This window comes from Bos taurus, chromosome 9 (assembly GCF_002263795.3).
Source record: "Bos taurus isolate L1 Dominette 01449 registration number 42190680 breed Hereford chromosome 9, ARS-UCD2.0, whole genome shotgun sequence".
Lineage (NCBI taxonomy): Eukaryota > Metazoa > Chordata > Mammalia > Artiodactyla > Bovidae > Bos > Bos taurus.
Window position 1 is genome coordinate 65,410,380 of NC_037336.1, and position 21,888 is coordinate 65,432,267.

At 40.9% G+C, this 21,888-nt stretch overlaps 1 protein-coding gene across 1 annotated transcript in view; it reads right to left on the reverse strand.

Annotated features, from left to right (window-relative positions):
- Nucleotides 1–16,137: 16,137 nt before the first annotated feature.
- CYB5R4 (cytochrome b5 reductase 4) overlaps nucleotides 16,138–21,888 on the reverse strand; it is a 117,053-nt gene continuing 111,302 nt past the window's right edge. Inside the window, exons 15-16 of the mRNA NM_001038159.1 lie at nucleotides 18,885–19,049; nucleotides 16,138–16,728 (exon numbers count right to left, since the gene is read on the reverse strand). Of these exons, the coding sequence (NP_001033248.1) occupies nucleotides 16,674–16,728; nucleotides 18,885–19,049 (220 nt within the window). The 3' untranslated portion in view covers nucleotides 16,138–16,673. The remainder of the gene's footprint in view (nucleotides 16,729–18,884; nucleotides 19,050–21,888) is intronic.

Genomic DNA, 21,888 nt, shown 5'->3' on the forward strand with positions numbered 1-21,888 from the left:
TTGCCAAGAGAACACACTGATCATAGCAAACACTCTCTTCGAACAACACAAAGGATAACTCTACGCATTAACACCACCAGATGGTTAATACCAAAATCAGATTGATTATATTCTTTGCGGCTGAAGATGAAGAAGCTCTATACAGTCATCAAAAACAAGACCTGGAGCTGACTGTGGCTCAGATCATGAGCTCCTCCTTGCAAAGTTCAGGCTTAAATGGAAGAAAGTAGGGGAAACCACTAGGCCATTCAGGTATGACTTAAATCAAATCCCTTATGATTATACAGTGGAGGTGAGGAATAGATTCAAGGGATTGGATCTGATAGAGTGCCTGAAGAACTATGGATGGAGTTTCGTAACATTGTACAGAAGGCAGTTATCAAAACCATTCTCAAGAAAAAGAATTGCAACAAGGCAAAATGGTTGCTAGAGGAGCCTTTACAAATAGCTGAGAAAATAAGAGAAGTGAAAGGCAAAGGAGAAAGGAAAAGATATACCCAACTGAATGCAGAGTTCCAGAGAAAAGCAAGGAGAGATAAAACTTTCTTAAGTGAACAATGCAAAAGAAATAGAGGAAAATAATAGAATGGAAAAGTTAAAGATCTCAAGAAAATTAGAGATACTAGGAGAATGTTTCATGCAAAGATGGGAACAATAAAGGACAGAAATGGTAAGGTCCTAACAGAAGCAGAAGAGATTAAGAAGAGGTGGCAAGAATACACAGAAGAACGTTACACAGAAGAACTTTACACAAAAGGTCCTAATGACCTGGATAACCATGATGGTGTGATCATCCACCTAGAGCCAGATATCCTGGAGGGGGAAGTCAAGTGGGCCGTAGGAAGCATCACTATAGACAAAGCTAGTGGAGGTAATGTAATTACAGTAGAGTTTTTTCAAATTCTAAAACATGATGCTGTTAAAATGTTGCACTCAATATGCCAGAAAATTTGGAAAACTCAGCAGTGGCCACAGGACTGGAAAAGGTCATTTTTCATTCCAGTAACAAAGAGGGGCAATGCCAAAGAATGTTCAAACTACCATAAAATTGCACTCATTTCACATGCCAGCAAGGTAATGCTCAAAATCCTTCAAGCTAGGCTTCAATAGTATGTGAACTGAGAACTTCCAGATGTACAATCAGGATTCAGAAAAGTCAGAGGAACCAGAGATCAAGTTGCCAACATCCATTAGATCATAGAAAAAGCAAAGGGTTCCATAAAAACATCTGCTTTATTGACTATGCTAAAGCCTTTGACTGTGTGGATCACAGAAAACTGTGGAAAATTCTTAAAGAGATGGGACTGCTAGACCACCTCACCTGCTTCCTGAGAAACCTGTATGCAGGTCAAGAAGCAACAGTTAGAACTGGACAACAGAGTGGTTCCAAATTGGGAAAGGAGTATGTCAAGCCTGTATACTGTCACACTAATTATTTAACTTATATGCAGAGTACATTATGTGAAGTGTCAGACTGGATGAAACACAAGCTGGAATCAGATTGCTGGGAGAAATATCAATAACCTCAGATATGCACACGGCACCACCCTAATGGCAGAAATGAAAGACGAAGTAAAGAGCCTCTTGATGAAGGTGAAAGAGGAGAGTGAAAAAGCTGTCTTAAAAGTCAACATTCAAAAAACTAAGTTCATGGCATCTGGTTCCATCACTTTATAGCAAATAGATGGGGAAAAAGTGGAAACAGTGACAGATTTTATTTTCTTGGGCTCTAAAACCACTGCAAATGATGAATGCAACCATGAAATTAAAAGATGCTTGTTCCTTGGAAGAAAAGCTATGACAAACCTAGCTGCTACTCTATTAAAAAGTAGAGATATCACTTGGCCGACAAAGGTCCATATAATCAAAGCTATGGTTTTTCCAGTAGTCATGTATGGATGTGACAGTTGGACCATAAAGAAGGCTGAGTGCCAAAGAACTGATGCTTTTGAACTGTGGTGCTGAAGAAGACTCTTGAGAGTCCCTTGGACAGCAAGGAGATCAAACCAGTGAATCCTAAAGGAAATCAAACCTGTGAATCCTAAAGGAAATCAGTCCTGAATATTCATTAGAAGGACTGATGCTGAAGCTCTAATACTTTGGCCACCTGAAGGGAAGAGTCGACTCCTTGGAAAGGACCCTGATGCTGGGAAAGATTGAGGGTATGAGGAGAAAGGGCGACAGAGGATAAGATGGATGGATGGCATCATCAACTCAATGACCATGAGTTTCAGGAAACTTGGGAGACAGTGAATGACAGGGAAGCCTGGCTTGCTGCATTCTATGGGGTTGCAGAGAGTCAGACACAACTGAGTGACTGAAAATCAATGAATTTAAAAACATAAAGGACAATTCTCTATTTTGCATGGGGATATTGTTTAGGCCCAGGTACAAAGTTAAAGCGAGACTTCCCTAGTGGCTCAGACAGTAAAGCGTCTGCCTACAATGTGGGAGACCCGGGTTCAATACCTGGGTTGGGAAGATCCCCTGGAAAAGGAAATGGCAACCCATTCCAGTCTTCTTGCCTGGAAAATCCCATGGACGGAGGAGCCTACAGTCCACGGGGCCACAAAGAGTTGGACACGACTTCACTATCATTTTCACAAAGTTAAAGAATAAAAAAATATGCATGGGAATGATAAACACAAAATGCAGAATAATGGTAACTCTGAGGGTGATCTAGAGGAAAATGGAATCATGGAAGTGTCCCCAGGAGTCTTCACTAATATTTAAGTGCTTTGTTTCTTAGGTTAGGTGGATAATACTTCCTGTTCCTGACAGTTTCTCTAAATCTTTTCTAGATGTCTGAAATATTTGATTTTTATTAAAAAGATAAGGAAGTGCTGACATCAGATTACTTTGTTACTCAACTAAATATATCAATCCTCATGTTGGCCAAAACTCTGAAAAGTGTTTATAAGAATTCAAAGCACAAAACAGTGTAAGAATAGCAATGGTTCATAAAGTTCCCCTTAATTTCATCCTATGTTCCTGAGCCTACAAATACTCATGATCTTTTCTCAAAAAAACTCAGCTCTTTGTTCTATCAAATATATAAAAAGTCAAAACATTTTGAGATTGCATTAGAGGCTAAGATGTATTCAGTACTTTCTCTGCTTCAGGCCCCAACATCCCCACTGTACATATAAGAAAAACAGGGCACCAAGGGAGGACGTCCATTTCCCACAGCCACCCAGCTAAATAGGGACAGAGCCTTCTAGGCACTCACTCTTCTGCCCTTCCCAGGGTAGCCCTTGTTTTTCTGTCTCATCTCAGAGTAATTTTTAAAGCAGGATACATAAAATAAAGGTGCTTCTGGCACTCTCTAGGCCTGATCATAATGTGAAAGTGAAAGTTTCTCAGTCGTGTCTGACTCTTTGTGACTCCAAGGACTATACAGCCATGGAATTCTCCAGGCCAGAATACTGGAGTGGGTAGCCTTTCCTTTCTCCAAGGGATATTCCCAACCCAGGGATCGAACCCAGGTATCCCTCATTGCAGGTAGATTCTTTACCAGCTGAGCCACAAGGGAAGCCCAAGAATACTGGAGTGGGCAGCCTACCCCTTCTCCAGCGGATCTTCCTGACCCAGGATTCAAACTGGGGTCTCCTGAATTGCAGGCGAATTCTTTACCAACTGAGCTATCAGGGAAGCCCCGACCATAATGTGGTGTTTTCTAACTTCACGGAATAGAAAACAAAACTCAAAGGGCTTCCAAGAAAGAAGAGAGCTCTCCCTCTCAGCACTCCTGGCTCCAAGGCCCTGTGACAACTCCTACAAGTTTGTGACCTTGCCCATGTTAATCAGACCAACTGCATTCCAGTCCCGGTTCTACCACTTTCTGACCTGTCACAGCTTCTTGCATGCTCAGTCACATCCATGACCCTTTGGACTGTAGCCCACTAGGCTCCTCTGTCCATGGGATTTTTCAGGCAAGAATACTGGAGTGGGTTGCCATTTCCTTCTTCAGGGCATCTTCCTGAACCAGGGATCGAACCTGGGTCTCCTGTGTCTCCTGTACTAGAGGCAGATTCTTTACCCGCTGAGCTATCAGAGAAGCCTTAAAGAAGCCTTTAAGCTTCTTTAAGCCTCAAAAACAAACAAACAAACAAAAAACAAAGTATTTAATACCTACCTCATTGAGTGACTGAGAGTGCTAAGTGAAAGTATGTCAACATCTCCTGCCCACTGTCTGGTCCATAACCTGAGATGGTTACCCATGGGGCAAAGTCAATGGCGCCCATCTCTTCCCAAGGCCATATTCAGTCACCTCACATTAAATCTGGCCATAGCAAAAGGACCTAAACCACACAAATGGACAAATTCTACACACCAGTGCTTTTTGTTTTTTTGTTTTTCCTAAGAGTTGGTTGTTCCATGTCCAGTTCTAACTGTTACCTCCTGACCTGCATACAGATTTCTCAGGAGGTAGGTCAGGTGGTCTGGTATTCCCACTTCTTTCAGAATTTTCCAGAGTTTGTTGTGATACACACAGTCAAAGGCTTTGCCACAGTCAATAGAGCAGAAGTAGATATTTTTCTGGAACTCTCTTGCTTTTTTGATGATCCAGCAGACGTTGGAAATCTCTGGTTCCTCTGCTTTTTCTAAATCCAGCCTGAAAATCTAGAAGTTCACAGTTCATGCATGGTTGAAGCCTGGCTTGGAGAATTTTGAGCATTACTTTACTAGTGTGTGAGATGAGTGCAATTGTGTGGTAGTTTGAGCATTCTTTGGCATTGCCTTTTTTTTGGGATTGGAATGAAAACTGACCTTTTCCAGTCCTGTGGCCACTGCTGAGTTTTCCAAAGTTGCTGGTGTTTTGAGTGCAGCACTTTCACAGCATCATCTTTTAGGATTTGTAATAGCTCAACTGGAATTCCATCACCTCCACTTGCTTTGTTCATTGTGATGCTTCCTAAGGCCCATTTGACTTCACATTCCAGGACATCTGGCTCTAGGTTGGTGATCGCACTATTGCGATTATCTGGGTCATGAAGATCTTTTTTGTGTAGTTCTTCTTTGTATTCTTGCCACCTGTTCTTAATATCTTCTGCTTCTGTTAGGTCCCAATTATTTCTGTACTTTATTGTGCCCATCTTTGCATGAAATGTTCCTTTGGTATCTCTAATTTTCTTGAAGAGATCTGTAGGCTTTCCCATTCTATTGTTTTCTTCTATTTCTTTGCATTGATCACTGAGGAAGGCTTTCTTATTTCTCCTTGCTATTCTTTGGAACTCCACATTTAAATGGGTATATCTTTCCTTTTCTCCTTTACCCTTCCCTTCTCTTCACAGCTATTTGTAATGCCTCCTCAAACAACCATTTTGCCTTTTTGCATTTCTTTTTCTTGGGGATGGTCTTGTTCCCTGCTTCCTGTACAATGTCACAAACCTCCATCCATAGTTCTTCAGGCAGTCTATCAGATGTAATCACTTGAATCTATTTCTCACTTCCACTGTATAATCTTAAGGGATTTGATTTAGGTCATACCTGAATGGTCTAGTGGTTTTCCCTACTTTCTTCAATTTAAGTCTGAATTTGGCAATAAGGAGTTCATGGTCTATGCCACAGTCAGCTCCCAGTCTTGTTTTTGCTGACTGTATAGAACTTCTCCATCTTTGGCTGCAAGAGAATATAATCAATCTGATTTCAGTATTGACCATCTGGTGATATCCATGTGTAGAGTCTTCTCTTGTGTTGTTGGAATTCTTGCTATGTATGACCAGGACGTTCTCTTGGCAAAACTCTATTAGCATTTGCCCTGCTTCATTCTGTACACCAAGGCCAAATTTGCCTGTTACTCCAGGTATTTCTTGACTCCTTACTTTTGCATTCCAGTCCCCTATAATGAAAAGGACATCTTTTTCAGATGTTAGTTCTAGAAGGTCTTGTAGGTCTTCATAGAACCGTTCAACTTTAGCTTCTTCAGCATTACTGGTCAAGGCATAGACTTGGATTACTGTTGAATGGTTTGCCTTGGAAACGAACACATGAAACAACAGACTGGTTCCAAACAGGAAAAGGAGTACGTCAAGGCTGTATATTGTCACCCTGATTATTTAACTTATATGCAGAGTATATCATGAGAAATGCTAGGCTGGATGAAGCACAAGCTGGAATCAACACTGCTGGGAGAAATATCAATAACCTCAGATATGCAGATGACACCACCCTTATGGCAGAAAGTGAGGAAGAACTAAAGAGCCTCTTGATGAAAGTGAAAGAGGAGAGTAGAAAAAGTTGGCTTAAAACTCAACATTCAGAAAACTAAGATCATGACATCTGGTCCCATCACTTCATGGCAAATAGATGGGGAAAGAGTAGAAACAGAGGCTGACTTTATTTTTTGGGGCTCCAAAATCACTGCAGATGGTGATTGCAGCCATGAAATTAAAAGATGTTTGCTCCTTGGAAGAAAAGTTATGACCAACCTAGACAGCATATTAAAAAGCAGAGACATTACTTTTCCAACAAAGGTCCATCTAGTCAAAGCTATGGTTTTTCCAGTAGTTATGTACGGATGTGAGAGTTGGACTATAAATAAAGCTGAGCACCAAAGAACTGTGGTGTTGGAGAAGACTCTTGAGAGTCCCTTGGACTGCAAGAAGATCCAACCAGTCCATCCTACAGGAAATCATTCCTGAATATTCATTGGAAGGACTGATGATGAAGCTGAAACTCAAATACTTTGGCTACCTCATGTGAAGAACTGACTCACTGGAAAAGACCCTGATGCTGGGAAAGACTGAAGTTGGGAGGAGAAGGGGACGACAGAGGATGAGATAGTTGGGTAGCATCACCGACTGGATGAACATGACTTTGAGTAAACTCCGGGAGTTGGCAATGGACAGGGAGGCCTGGCGTGTTAAAGAGTGATGGGGTCGCAAAGAGTCAGACACAACTGAGCAACTGAACTGAACTGAACTGAAAAGTTGGTTGTTAAACATTTACCAGCTACCCTTGCAGGGTTGTTGGAACTGGATTTGTCAATGGAAAAAGCAGTACGTAAATATTCACTGTAATTAAGATTTCATGACCAAGAGGACAAAACAGGGCATGTTAAGGAATGAAAACGCTTCCTGCAAGAGGTGAGTCTCCATCCCACAAAGCAGCACACACATGTAAGGGCTTCCTTTGTGCCTGAGCTAGGATGTGGGGGAGGGGCACCAAGGAACCAGGAGTTTTTCTAGAGTTGGTCCAGCACCAAGGGGCTGAGTTCCACAGCTTCATTACTGAGTGAGCAGATGGTATCTTCACGTTACTTTTGCATATTTTTAAAAATTAGAGTATAATTGCTTTACCATATTGGAGAAGGAAATGGCAACCCACTCCAGTTTTCTTGCCTGCAGAATCCCATGGACAGAAGAGCCTGGTGGGCTGCCGTCTATGGGGTCACACAGAGTCGAGCATGACTGAAGCGACTTAGCAGCAGCAGCAGCAGCTTTACCATATTGTGTTAGTTTCTGTTATACAATGAAGTGAATCAGCTGTATGTATACATATATTCCCTCCCTCCTGGGCCTCCCTCCCATCTCCTCCATCCCACCCATCTAGATTGTGCTTTTCCTAAACCCTAGTAATTACCAGGAGCCTTGTATTTGGGTGCTTTTGCCACTTCCTAAATGGGTGAGGAAGAATGGCCGTTCTTCTAATGGTATATTGCATAGAATTCTCACCTCACCAAAGATTCAGAACAATTAATTCAAGATTTTAAAATATTATATACTTTATGAGTATATACTCAGTTGTTAAGTCATGTCTGATTCTTTGCGACCCCATGGACTGTAGCCTGTCAGGCTCCTCTGTTCATGGGATTTCCCAGGTAAGAATACTGGAGTGGATTACCATTTCCTTCTCCAGGGAATCTTCCTGACCCAGGGTTTGAACCTGCACCTCCTGTATTGGCAGGTGGATTCTTTACCACTGAGCCACCATAGTATATATTAGAATACACCACATAATATGTGAAAGGCAATGAGGAAAATCTAGATGCATAATGATTCCTGTGATTTTTTTCTAAACTGTGCAAGCACATGGCTATCCGAGATCTACCTTGTGACAATTCTTACATATAAATAAAATATTAACTTGCTCAGAGAGTGAAAGATCCCCAGCATAACAAATACCTGAATGTATTTCACTAAGAATTTCAGCAGCTTTCCCTTAGATGTGTTTACAAGTAAGAGTTATTGGTACTGAACACAAATAACTGTTTTTCAGCATGTTCTAAATGAGAGGAAATAGAATTGTAATGAAGTCCATGCAGGCTGCCTCAGCAAACATTACCAAAAACTACATTCCCCTCGCTGTTCTGATCATCATGGGCTGCAATGGCTAATTAGAAAATCCTGAGTCAGAACAGAGGGTGGGAAGATTTGGGAGAATGGCAATGTAACATGTAAAATATCATGTAGGAAATGAGTTGCCAGTCCAGGTTCGATGCACGATGCTGGATGCTTGGGGCTGGTGCACTGGGACGGCCCAGAGGGATGGTATGGGGAGGGAGGAGGGAGGAGGGTTCGGGATGGGGAACACATGTATACCTGTGGTGGATTCATTTTGATATTTGGCAAAACTAATACAATTATGTAAAGTTTAAAAATAAAATAAAATTGGAAGAATTAAAAAAAAAAAAAAAAAAAAAAAAAAAAAAAAAAAAAAGGAAGAGGGTTGCCAGCAGCATTTTCAGATTTACCTCCAAGTGCCTAGTTGCTAACAGAGCAATGGACAAAATGTACTATAACAAATCAGTGGTTGTTTCTCCCACAAAGCCAAGCTTCCACAAAGCTTGTGTGGTTTGTATTTGCCGACAGTGATGATTTTCATTATTTAATGTGTTTGCCATTGAACCAGAATTGAAGGTGTTTCATTATGATCCTGCTTGTCATTAGCTGTCTGCCTCTCAGACCCTTCCCTTCCAAAATGTTCTCCCAACTCCATTACCAGAGTTCTCATCCTAGAATTGCAGTCATTCACATATCAACTTCAGAGTTGCCTTCCGCACTATTATTTACTTTACTCTCTTGGTTTAGTCAAATTTAAATTGATTTATATCTCTAAACTTATTCTTGTACTAAGCACTCCATAGGATCTGCTGTCAAATAATGGAAGAAAATATTCATGAAACACACCTGAATAAGGACTTACCTAAATATATAAAGAATGCTTACAATTAAATAATAAAAACCATCCAATTAAAAATGGAGCAAAAGATTAAAACAGACACCGTATGAAAGAAAATACACCAGTAGCCAACAGGCACATGATAACAAGTTTGACATCAGTAGACATCAGACAATGCATTGAAACTATAATATTGTAAAGCAATTATCCTTCAATTAAAAATAAATACATAAATAAAAACCACAATAAGATACCCCTATAAGCTTAAAAGATTAATAATTCAAGGTTGTTGAGGATGAGGAAGAAGTGAAATTCTGATACAGAGCTGGTAGGAATGTAAAATGGTATAGCCAGTTTGGGAAACAAACAAACAAAACAAACAAACAAATAAAAAACCCACTAAACCTGGCATTTTCTTAAAAATCTGAAACAGTACATTCAAAAGCATGATTATCTAACTAGCATGTCTCAACATTAGATCTAAAAATATATGCAGAATAAAATAGAATTCAATATGCAGTTATCATATGACTCAGCAATTTCAGTAGTAGGTATTCATCCAAGAGGAATGAAAAAATACATCCATGGAAGGCTTTGGACATGAATATTCTTGGGATAACAGAAGCTTCTCTCGAGGTGAAGAGAGCTGAGCACTTGCTGGAGGACTAGGGGGTTGGGGGCAGTGGCCTGAAGTCCTCAGGCCTTGCTTTCCTGGTGAGAAATCAGTATCTCATTATGGGGGCTCCAAGCTCAGCATGTTGTCCCCAAGGAGGAGCCTCCATTCCGTGAGTGGGGACCGGGCAGCAGAAGAGGACTTTAACCAGGGTAGAAAACATGTATTTTGCACTGTAGATAGGTTACTTTGGCGTTCTGAGGCCTCCCAAACTGGCAACCCTGCATGAAGATGATTCGTAAGAAAGCCAAAGCAGAAAGACACCAAGAGAAGGAGTCTGGTAGAGGTTTCATTTTTTCTTTTTAAGCTAGCAACCGCCATTCTAAATATCAGAGACCAAGCAGACACTGTCATCTGCCCAAAGGTGGGGTCTACAGTTATCAACAAACACAGCCCCAAACTAGTTTAGGACAAGTTTACATGGCTAGACAAAATATAATTATCTTACCTTGGACAAGTTTCTCTCTGTTCCCTTCATAGACTGCAGTAGGCAGAATGGTCTTCCAAAGATGTTCTTCAAATGGTCTCCAAAGCGAAATGTTCTCCAGCGCCTCCAGGGAAGAGTTGAGCCCAGCTGACAATCCTTATTACAGCTTCGCAAGTAGACCCAGATGAGCCTCACTGGGCCCAGACCTCTAAGCCATGGAACAAATGGGCTGTTGTTTTAAGCCACTAAATTTGTGGTAATTTGTTCTGGCAGAAATGGAAAACTGACACATAAACATATTTTTAAAAGGAAGTAAGCAAGCAGAATTCTCAAGGAAACGTGACTTTGAATATAATTCCCTTTTCTTATTACAAATACAGGAAATAGGAGTCTTGGAGCTCTTTGCTCAAGAATAATAGTTACAATCCATCCGTGCTTCTCAGTATATGGCTGCATTAAATGGGAGACTGGGGCTCTATTCAGAGGAGTTCCCAAGGCGTTCTAGAACACACTGGAATGGAGAATGGATTTCAGTGAGATCAAGGCTGCAATCTTTTGTCATTGTTGTTAGTTGTTCAGTTGCATCGATTCTTTACAAACCCACGGACTACACAGCTCACCAGGCTCCTCTGTCCATGGAATTCTCCAGGGAAGAACACTGGAGTGGGTAGCCATTTCCTTCTCCAGGGGATCTTTCCAACCCAGGGATTGAACCAAGTTCTCCCGCACTGCACATGGATTCTTAACCATCTGAGCTACCATAGGAATAGCAATAAAAGACTACAATAGGAAGACCAGTTATAAGGCTTTCACTGATGTGGTTTAGGGCCAACAGGGAAGGGCTGACTGGAATGAAATCAGACTGGAGAGGGCAACACTGATCCTGAATGGTTCTAGAAGGACTGGCGAGGTGGAAGGTGTTTAAACTGTTCAGTTCAGTTGCTCAGTCATGTCGCTCCATGAATCGCAGCACGCCAGGCATCCCTGTCCATCACCGACTCCTGGAGTTCACTCAGACTCACATCCATCAAGTCAGTGATGCCATCCAGCCATCTCACCCTCTGTCGTCCCCTTTTCCTCCTGCCCCCAATCCCTCCCAGCATCAGAGTCTTCCAATGAGTCAATTCTTCGCATGAGGTGGCCAAAGTACTGGAGTTTCAGCTTTAGCATCACTCCTTCCAAAGAAATCCCAGGGCTGATCTCCTTCAGAATGGACTGGTTAGATCTCCTTGCAGTCCAAGGGACTCTCAAGAGTCTTCTCCAACACCACAGTTCAAAAGCATCAATTCTTTGGTGCTGAGCCTTCTTCACAGTCCAACTCTGACATCCATACATGACCACTGGAAAAACCATAGCGTTGACTAGATGGACTTTGTTGGCAAAGTAATGTCCCTGCTTTTCAATATGCTATCTAGGTTGGTCATAACTTTCCTTCCAAGGAGTAAGCGTCTTTTAATTTCATGGCTGCAGTCACCATCTGCAGTGATTTTGGAGCCCAGAAAAATAAAGTCTGGCACTGTTTCCACTGTTTCCCCATCTATTTCCCATGAAGTGATGGGACCAGATGCCATGATCTTAGTTTTCTGAATGTTTAGCTTTAAGCCAACATTTTCACTCTCCACTTTCACTTTCATCAAGAGGCTTTTGAGTTCCTCTTCACTTTCTGCCATAAGGGTGGTGTCATCTGCATATCTGAGGTTATTGATATTTCTCCTGGCAGTCTTGATTCCAGCTTGTGCTTCTTCCAACCCAGAGTTTCTCATGATGTACTCTGCATATAAGTTAAATAACCAGGGTGACAATATACAGCCTTGACGTACTCCTTTTCCTATTTGGAAGCAGTCTGTTGTTCCATGTCTAGTTCTAACTGTTGCTTCCTGACCTGCATACAGGTTTCTTAAGAGGCAGGTCAGGTGATCTGGTATTCCCATCTCTTTCAGAATTTTCCACAGTTTACTGTGATCCACATAGTCAAAGGCTTTGGCATAGTCAATAAAGCAAAGCAGAAATAGACGTTTTTCTGGAACTCTCTTGCTTTTTCCATGAGCCAGTGGATGTTGGCAATTTGATCTCTGGTTCCTCTGCCTGTTCTAAAACCAGCTTGAACATCAGGAAGTTCAGTTCACGTATTGCTGAAGCCTGGCTTGGAGAATTTTGAGCATTACTTTACTAGCGTGTGAGATGAGTGCATATGTGTGGTAGTTTGAGCATTCTTTGGCATTGCCTTTCTTTGGGATTGGAATGAAAACTGACCTTTTCCAGTCCTGTGGCCACTGCTGAGTTTTCCAAATTTGCTGGCATATTGAGTGCAGCACTTTCACAGCATCATCTTTCAGAATTTGAAATAGCTCAACTGGAATTCTATCACCTCCACTAGCTTTGTTCGTAGTGATGCTTTCTAAGTCCCACTTGACTTCACATTCCAGGATGTCTGGCTCCAGGTGAGTGATCACACCATCGTGATTATCTTGGTCTTGAAGACGTTTTTTGTACAGTTCTGTGTATTCTTGCCACCTCTTGTTAATATCTTCTGCTTCTGTTAGGTCCATACCATGTCTGTCCTTTATCAAGCCCATCTTTGCATGAAATGTTCCCTTGGTATCTCTAATTTTCTTGAAGAGATCTCGAGTCTTTCCCATTCTGTTGTCTTCCTCTATTTCTTTGCATTGATCGCTGAGGAAGGCTTCTTATCTCTTCTTGCTATTCTTTGGAACTCTACATTTTGATGCTTATATCTTTCCTTTTCTCCTTTGCTTTTTGCTTCTCTTCTTTTCACAGCTATTTGTAAGGCCGCCCCAGACAGCCATTTTGCTTTTTTGCATTTCTTTTTCATGGGGATGGTCTTGATCCCTGTCTCCTGTACAAGGTCATGAACCTCAGTCCATAGTTCATCAAGCACTCTATCTATCAGATCTAGTCCCTTAAATCTATTTCTTACTTCCACTGTATAATCATAAGGGATTTGATTTAGGTCATACCTGAATGGTCTAGTGGTTTTCCCTTCTTTCTTCAATTTAAGTCTGAATTTGGCAATAAGGAGTTAATTATCTGAGCCACAGTCAGCTCCTGGTCTTGTTTTTGTTGACTGTATAGAGCTTCTCCATCTTTGGCTGCAAAGAATATAATCAATCTGATTTTGGTGTTGACCATCTGGTGATGTCCATGTGTAGAGTCTTCTCTTGTGTTGTTGGAAGAGGGTGTTTGCTATGACCAGTGCATTTTCTTGGCAAAACTCTATTAGTCTTTACCCTGCTTCATTCCATATTCCAAGGCCAAATTTGCCTGTTACTCCAGGTGTTTCTTGACTTCCTACTTTTGCATTCCAGTCCCCTATAATGAAAAGGACATCTTTTTTGGGTGTTAGTTCTACAAGGTCTTGTAGGTCTTCATAGAACCATTCAACTTTAGCTTCTTCAGTGTTACTGGTTGGGGCATAGACTTGGATTACTATGATATTGAATGGTTTGCCTTGGAAACGAACAGAGATCATTCTGTCATTTTGAGACTGCATCCAAGTACTGCATTTTGGACTCTTTTGTTGACCATGATGGCTACTCGATTTCTTCTAAGGGATTCCTGCCCACAGTAGTAGATATAATGGTCATCTGAGTTAAATTCACCCATTACAGTCCATTTTAGTTCACTGATTCCTAGAATTTAAACTGTGGGTCGATTCAAATCCACTTCAGCTGACTCACTAATTAAGGCGGTTTAAGACTTGCCTGTCTTCCAAGGGGCATGTAGCTGAAGCAATATCTGCCGAAGTTACTTTCCTAGGAACTTGGAGTCAGCTGTGTCTAGCTGGAACTGAGCTGGTTAAGACTGGATAGGATCATTGATGCTCCAAATAGCACAGATGAGTGGCCACGCAGTGACCTTTTGATATCAGAGGGCTAAAAACTCCACCCTCAGATCCTGCAGAGTGCCTCCACTTTTGAACATGCAAGGGCCTGGAGCTTAGTCACACATGGGCAGAATGACAATTGCTCTAGCTTTTCCCAATCATCTCTCCCCATGCCTAAGAAAACCCTGCTTCTTTATCCTTTATCCCATAAGTACCCCAGCCCCTTCCAGATCTGAGACTTGTTCTCCGGCCTCCTGACTTGGCAGATTTTTTAAAAAACCCTCAGTTCAATTCAGTCAGTCAGTCATGTCCAGTTCTTTGTGACCCCATGGACTGCAGCACTCCAGGCCTCCCTGTCCATTGCCAACTCCGGGAGCCTACTCAAACTCATGTCCATCACGTCGGTGATGCCATCCAACTATCTCATCCTCTGTCATCCCCTTCTCCTCCTGCCTTCAATCTTTCCCAGCACCAGGGTCTTTTCCAATGAGTCAGTTCTTTGCATCAGGTGGCCAAGTATTGGAGTTTCAGCTTCACCATCAATCCTTCCAATGAATATTCAGGACTGATTTCCTTTAGGATGGACTGGTTGGATCTCCTTGTAGTCCAAGGGACTCTCAAGCGTCTTCTTTAACAGCACAGTTCAAAAGCATCAATTCTTCATGGCACTCAGATTTCTTTATAGTCCAGCTCTCACATCCATACATGACTATTGGAAAAACCCTCACTTTGCTGCAAACCTTGGTGTCTCAGTGTTTTGGCTTGCTGAGCATCAGCCAATCAGACCTGGTTGGGTTACATGACGGTCATGGCAAAAGGTTAGTTTGGGATCTATTGAATTTTAGTGGGTTGTGGAACATCCAGCTGGTATTCGGGAGGTAAAATTGAAGCTCAGTTGATTCTCAATTTAAGATACTAATCTGAGGATTATTAATATACAGGTTGAGAGGATGCTTATGGGTTTTATTTTGCTTTAAAATACAGTAAGAAGAGGACAGAGGAAAAGATACAGAGAGTAACAGGAGACTTTATTTGCTGGAGGCAGTCAAAAAGGGGTTGGAGGAGAGAGGAAAAAGGAGGATAGAAAAAATAAGAAAGCTGGCTAAGGTAGAATTAATTTCTATATTACTAATTAACTACAAAAAAAAGGTATGCCTAGAAAGTTCATGATCTTAGGGGAGAAAAAGGAGATGGTAGGAAGGCAGAAGATAGAAAATGTTTCTGTTAGCCACCAGGGAGCATTGACAGCCTAGGACAGCTAGGTCCTGCCTGGGTGAATGAGGACAGACAGAAGAGGGAGACATAGGGAAAGACAGTGTTGACTCAGCCACTTGCACTTGGGGAGCTTCCGAGACTGGGGGTTTGTAATTTGAGGAATGTTAATATTGTGTTTTCTCTTGAGTATACCATTCATTTGGTGAAGCTTAGCTGCTTACAAAATCATTTACAGAGAAGTTGGAGACAGTCGTCCCCCAACCCCCCTCCCCGTCATTTCTGTAAAAAAGCAATGCTGCTATCCTGAATAAGAGTGAAAAATTGAAGTTAGCTTATGCAGAACCACCCATGCATCCAACGCGGTTTCCTCATGAAAAAGCTCACAATGGCTTTTCTCGATACTCTTTGAAGAATCCCCATCTGTGAGAGCTTTTTGCAGGTTGTGCACAGAGGCAGGGAGAGAGAATAAGATGACCACACAGCAGAGCTTAGGAGGGCTCCCCACTGAGCTGGCATTTGTGGGGTGAGCAACCAGCCAGGGAAGGTACCATTTAGGATGGCGTGTTCCTCATTTTCCTAGCTGGTCTAGGCAGACTCAAAAAGAATTTAAATTTAATCCATTCCAAAGCAGCAAATGATTGTTTTAGGCCATGGGTCCAGAGGCTACACTTCCATTATCTTTCCCAATGTCTCTAGTTTTGGCTAAGAAAAGCTGTCAAAGTTATCTAAGTTTCTAAACACATCTAATCCAAAACTACCTGTGTGAGTGTCTCCAGAATCTTTTATCATTGCCTCTTAATATTCTCCTTACATACCACCCCAAACATGCATTCAAACACATTTCTATGACAAAGATTAAAAAGTACTTAAGTATATTTTTATTCTACTCTGTATCAAGGCCATAGACACAAAATGTTTGGATCGCTTAATAAGTTATAACATTCCGTGTTTTCATAGTAAGAACAAGGACATAAATAATCATTTCCTGAGTTAACAGTGCAATGTAAAATTTAATCTGTATTGCTAATCAGACATTGTACAGCATAGAAATGTGATCAAAATGATCATTTGCTTTATCATGTCATAAAACACGAGAGCTTACTGTAGAACAGTGATACAGTTTACATGGTAAGGAACTTTGTGATTCATAACAAAGAATCCTATACGTACTTGTTGTCATGATTGACTTTTCAGGACAAATATCAGTAGTAAAATAAGTTAAGGTACAAAATAAAGTCCACAAGGTATCTATAGTGAAGAAACGTTTGTTTTTGTTTAAGAAACTGAAACTTGGATTCTAGTTAACCTTTTAGTATATACAAAAATGTTCTCTTAAAAAAAACCTTAAGTAATCACAAATTTAGATTAAACAGTTGAATGACAGCTCTTCATTATGCTGTAAAACTATGGATCTCATCTTTGGAAAAGTTCAGATCATGCAGCATCCTGAAAAACAAATACAAAGCACATGTTTCTTATGGAAGATGCTTGAAAATAAAATAACATCAAAGTTTACCACCGTAACCATAATATTTTTTCATATTTCCCAGTTAGTATGTGCTGTCTAAAAAACCCCATAATTTTCACTTCTAAAAAATTAACAATTCCTTAGTGTCATCAAATATCTAGTAAGTGTTCACACCTGCAGCTGTCTCATAAGTGTTATAATTTTTAGAAGTATGTTTGAATCAAGATCCAACTAAAGTCTATTCACTGTGACTGGTTTATATGTGTTTTAGGTATCTTTTGAGCTGTAAGATCCCCTCCATCTCTCTCTGTCCTGCAATTTATTTGTTGACAAAATGAGATTTTCACACATTGACTCCCCCATGGTTCTGATTTTGCAGTATCCCTGTGGCTTTACTCTAATAATATGTTCCTTTTTCCTTTTATCTCCCTAAATTTAATAATTAGATCTAGAGGTCTGATCAGATACAGGTTCAATTCTTTTTGACCAGACTACGTCATAGATCGTGCTCTTTCATCACGAGGCACATAATACCTGGTTGGCTCTCTTTTGGGATGCAAACCACCATTGATGATCTAGGTACAGATCAATTAGTTCATTAGGGACTGAAGTTGATGACATCCTACTTCTATCACTATTTATCAGCCAAGGAATTCTCTAAAGAATAACTTCTTCTCACTTATTATGTGGTTACACAGTAGTATAGCTCATACAGAAAAGGCAGAATAAATCCTTATTTTTTTCCCCTTTATTCATCAGTTTTCAAAGTAAGGAGTTGATACCATAGCATTCTATCTTAATTTTCCCTCACGGAAAAGTAGAAATACGGCTTAAGTACAATTTAACTTGGAAAACACTATCAAAGGAGATAGCTACTTAAAAGTAGCTGTTTAAAATGCTGCTAAAAAAATAAACATTTATTTAGAACTCCCTCTATGTAGTCACTGTGCTAAGCACTTCAGTGCATAAATATTATCATTTATTGCCTTGTATAAATGAGGCTTCCCAGGTGGCAGTGGTAAAGAATCTGCCAGTCAATGCAAGAGATGCAGGAGATGCGGGGTTGATCCCTGGGTCGGAAAGATCCCCTGGAGAAGGAAATGGCAACCCACTCCAGTATTCTTGCCTGGAGAAGTCCATGGACAGAGGAGCCTGCTGGGCTACAGTCTGTAGGGTCCCAAAGAGTAGGATACGACTGAGCGACTGATACACATGTACATATAGAAATGCACTAAAGTTTAGAAAGTTTTGGCTCGTAGTTAATGACTGCAGGGTGACTGTAAGTGGTGGAGCTGGGTTTCCAACCCAAACTGGTAGCTTCCAGAGCACACACACATACTCACACAAAGGGCCAGGATGGCACAGGAGTCAAAAGGACCAATGTGGTACAGCAGGCAAGCCTCTCACTATCTAACCCCATCCTATCTTTTCAGCCATACCGCCTGTCTTTTTCATAATTAAAAATAAAACAGCAAGAGAGAAAACTATCTAGAAAGTGTTAGGTTCAGTCATATACCAAACAAGGAAATGCAGAGCATTTAAGGCAGCTGTATTTTAAAATCATCTAGAAACCCAATAACAGTGGCTATCGCTATATCTAAACTAAACACGTTAAAGTGTCATTTTAGAGTTAAATCAGATCAAGGTGATTTTTAAATAAGATAGTCATACCACTGAGTTTTCATTGTGCAGAGTTCAACTCTTTGACTAATGCTCACCCAGCTGCAGAGAGGGAGGATCAAAAGCTATAATGAGATGAATATAGCTTATGATATTTTAAAAGATTATTATATATTATGAAGCTTTGGTGGAAGGAGAGGTTGAATCTAGAGCCCTAAAAAGATCTGGCACCCATTCTATGAATGTGTTCATGCTGCCTGCCACTAGGAGAGGCTATCAAGAGCTGGGTGTGTCTTATTTTTGTGTTCACGTTTAACTCTGTGCATAACTGGGGCCTCCGACCCTTCACTGCATACAGATGAAACACTTGGTCAGTATTTTCTTACACTGTGACAGACTTCTAAAGTGCAGGTTCATATGAACAGGAAGAACTGAGAGCCACATCAACTGCTTTTTACAGGAGGCTGTATTTCACCAGTGCTGCAGTTCTTTCTCCTACCACATTGCTACTCACTTCATTCCTTGTTCTGTGAATGGCGTTGGTCCACAAAGGCAGATGAGGACTTTGGATGTGTCTGATCTTCTTTTCAAAAATTCAGAGAGCAGAGCTGGTGAAATGTATCCCTGTTTGCCACTCCATTCAGAAGTAGGTGCTGAGAGGACAAATTCAACCTCAAATCTGGAGAAAAGAAACATTTCTTTAAAAAGTTTATTATGTTAAACATGTCAGGAACATGTTTCAAGTTCAATAAAACATCTTTTTTCTCCTCTGGAGAACAACTGAATATAGGAAGGTTGATACACTTGCTAGAAGAGCACTGGAAGGGATTGTAAACAAAGATTTCACAAAAAATACAAGTAAATCCATAGTTATTTAACATAAACTTTTGTTACAGAAAAGAGAATAATTTGACATTTTTTACTGAACTCAGAGAGAGCTTAGCCTGGGTTCATGACCTGTGTGTAATTACATTCTACCTACATATAAATGTATTCCACTCAATAAACAGTTGTTGAGTTCAACCAAGGATGACTATATCCAAGATAGAGAATGTGGTTTTTAGGGACCCTACAAACCAAATCATTTTAAATTAAAATATTTTGAATTAAAAAAAGAAAGCTCAAAGTTATCTCAGAGAGCTCCAGGCTTCTATTAATCTGCTCAGTAAAGAACATGACCAATGACATGTGCATTTTAATCTCTGACTCAAACCCTTCTAATGAGTCCTTGACTCTGATAACCAATTGCCTATCTGACTCTCTTCTGTTAATGTCTCCATGGGCTCCCCTCACCCTGCAGTCTCCCTGTGCCACACCTGGCTTCACTGCTGTGAATGGCACCACACTCACGTGGGGTGCACAAACCAGAAACCTGAGACTGATCTGCCTCACCTTTCACATCCAGATTCTCCCTGATCCTAGCTCCTAACTCTGTGCTCTGCTTCTCAGCCTGCACTGCCACAGCCTGCCTGTTCTCTTTCTGTAATGTTTCTACCACACCCCACCGTTCAGTTCTTAGCTCAAGCATCACTTCTAGGGAAGCACTGCTGTTCCACTGTCTTTTCTTATATGTGTTGTAGAAATGTTTCCCTTTTCCTCTTCTTTATCACTCTTAAATCAGGCTGTAAATAGGTGGCCACCGAGATGATTATTTTAGTAATGTCTGCTGCTGTTGCTAAGTCACTTCAGTCGTGTCTGACTCTGTGTGACTCCACAGACGTCAGCCCACCAGGCTCCCCCGTCCCTGGGATTCTCCAGGCAAGAACACTGGAGTGGGTTGCCATTTCCTACTCCAATGCATGAAAGTGAAAAAGTGAAAGTGAAGTCGCTCAGTCGTGTCCACTTTCCCCATAAGACTAGAAACTCAATGAGGGCAGGGACTGGTTACCGCTGCACCCCTAGTGGCCAGCACACAGGGAGGAAGGCATTTGAGAAGAGTACAGAATTACAATAAGAAAGAAGTACATCAAACCAAGTCTCAAAAGGAGCTCCAGACCAGTTCTTCCCACAGCTCTGTAATATGATATGTGACCTGCTGATGAAGAGCCAGAGCAAATTGAAAATTCTAAGCTGTACCTGGTCCCTTTGCTCTGTTTTCAAACACCACTAATTCTTATCATTTTTCAGCAGCATAGATCAAATGCCTTGCTACATTTTCTGCTTGAGTAATTTAGTTCTTTTCTCAATAGTGGCAGAAATTAATTATATGTTAATCTCAAGAAAACGCTGAAGTGAATCATTTCTCTCGTGAAGTGGCCTGGGTAGCCGAACACCAGAACAGAAACAAGAGGCAGCTGGTGCAGTGGTCCTTGCCTGGCTGCACTGCAGCAGGTTAACGCTCCCAAAAGCTGATGGGAGTCGGGGTGGGGAGGGTGAGGGTGGCACAGGTACACAGATCACCTCAGGGTCCAGCTGGGGACAGAAAAGCCGTCCCAGCTCTCAGCAGACCCAGACTCTAGGTGGGAAAAACTACATGCTCTTACAATTCTAATAATCTGATTTTATATTTAAAAACCCTATAGAGACATGTTTTATTTCTTGCTTTCAAGATTCCCATTTTGTTTTAGCAGTGATTCAAATCCACCCTATAGAAAATAGCACCCCCAAAAAACATTCTTTCACTAACATTTTTTCCTTCCCTGCAGTTATAATTAAGAAAGTGTTAGATAATTCTGGAATGTGATGTCTGTTTACTGCTTCATGAGGGCAGAGTCCTTGTTTATCTTCTTCTACACTGTATTCAGGCTTGGTTTGAGACAAATGTGCAAAAAATACTTGATGAATAAATAAAAGAATTTATTGAACAAGCTATACTGGTTAAAAATAAACAGTATACTTGGAAAAGCAAAGCCATATGCTGGTATCTATGAAATTACATATAAAAATGTATGCAAATTTGTGGGAGCATTTTTCTGGGAAGGTCCATAACCTTTCATCAGATTATCAAAGGGGACCCAAGAGCAGCTGCAGAATCACTATCTTAAGACATTTCTAATTATACATAGACAGTACAATGGAAGACAGCAATTGCCTTGTTAAATTACAAATGAAAGATAGTCTCCTCTGCCTCTATTTTCCAATAAACCTGTCACTGGAATAAAACTGCTAAGATATGTAAATCAATATTGAGTGTCCTTTGTCATCCAAAAAAATCCTGCTTTTCCTTTAATGAGCTGCTTTAAAAAGAAAAAAAAAAAATCCTCATCAGTGGCATACTTTCTACAGGCATCTACCATAGGGTGAAAAATAACTGTGATCCTTACGTAAATGGTATAAATTCCTTATATGTTTTGTATTTAGTTACATATTGGTCCCCTGGGTATACCTTTGGGGCTCTCAAAAGAAAAAGACCAGGTGGCATGGATGCAGTTTTAGAGGACGGTAAGGAGACTGTTCTGGAGAAGGAAATGGCAACCCTCTCCAGTGTTCTTGTCTGGAGAATTCCATGGACAGAGGAGCCTGGTGGGCTACAGTCCATGGGGTCACAAAGAGAAGGACACGACTGAATGATCTTCTCC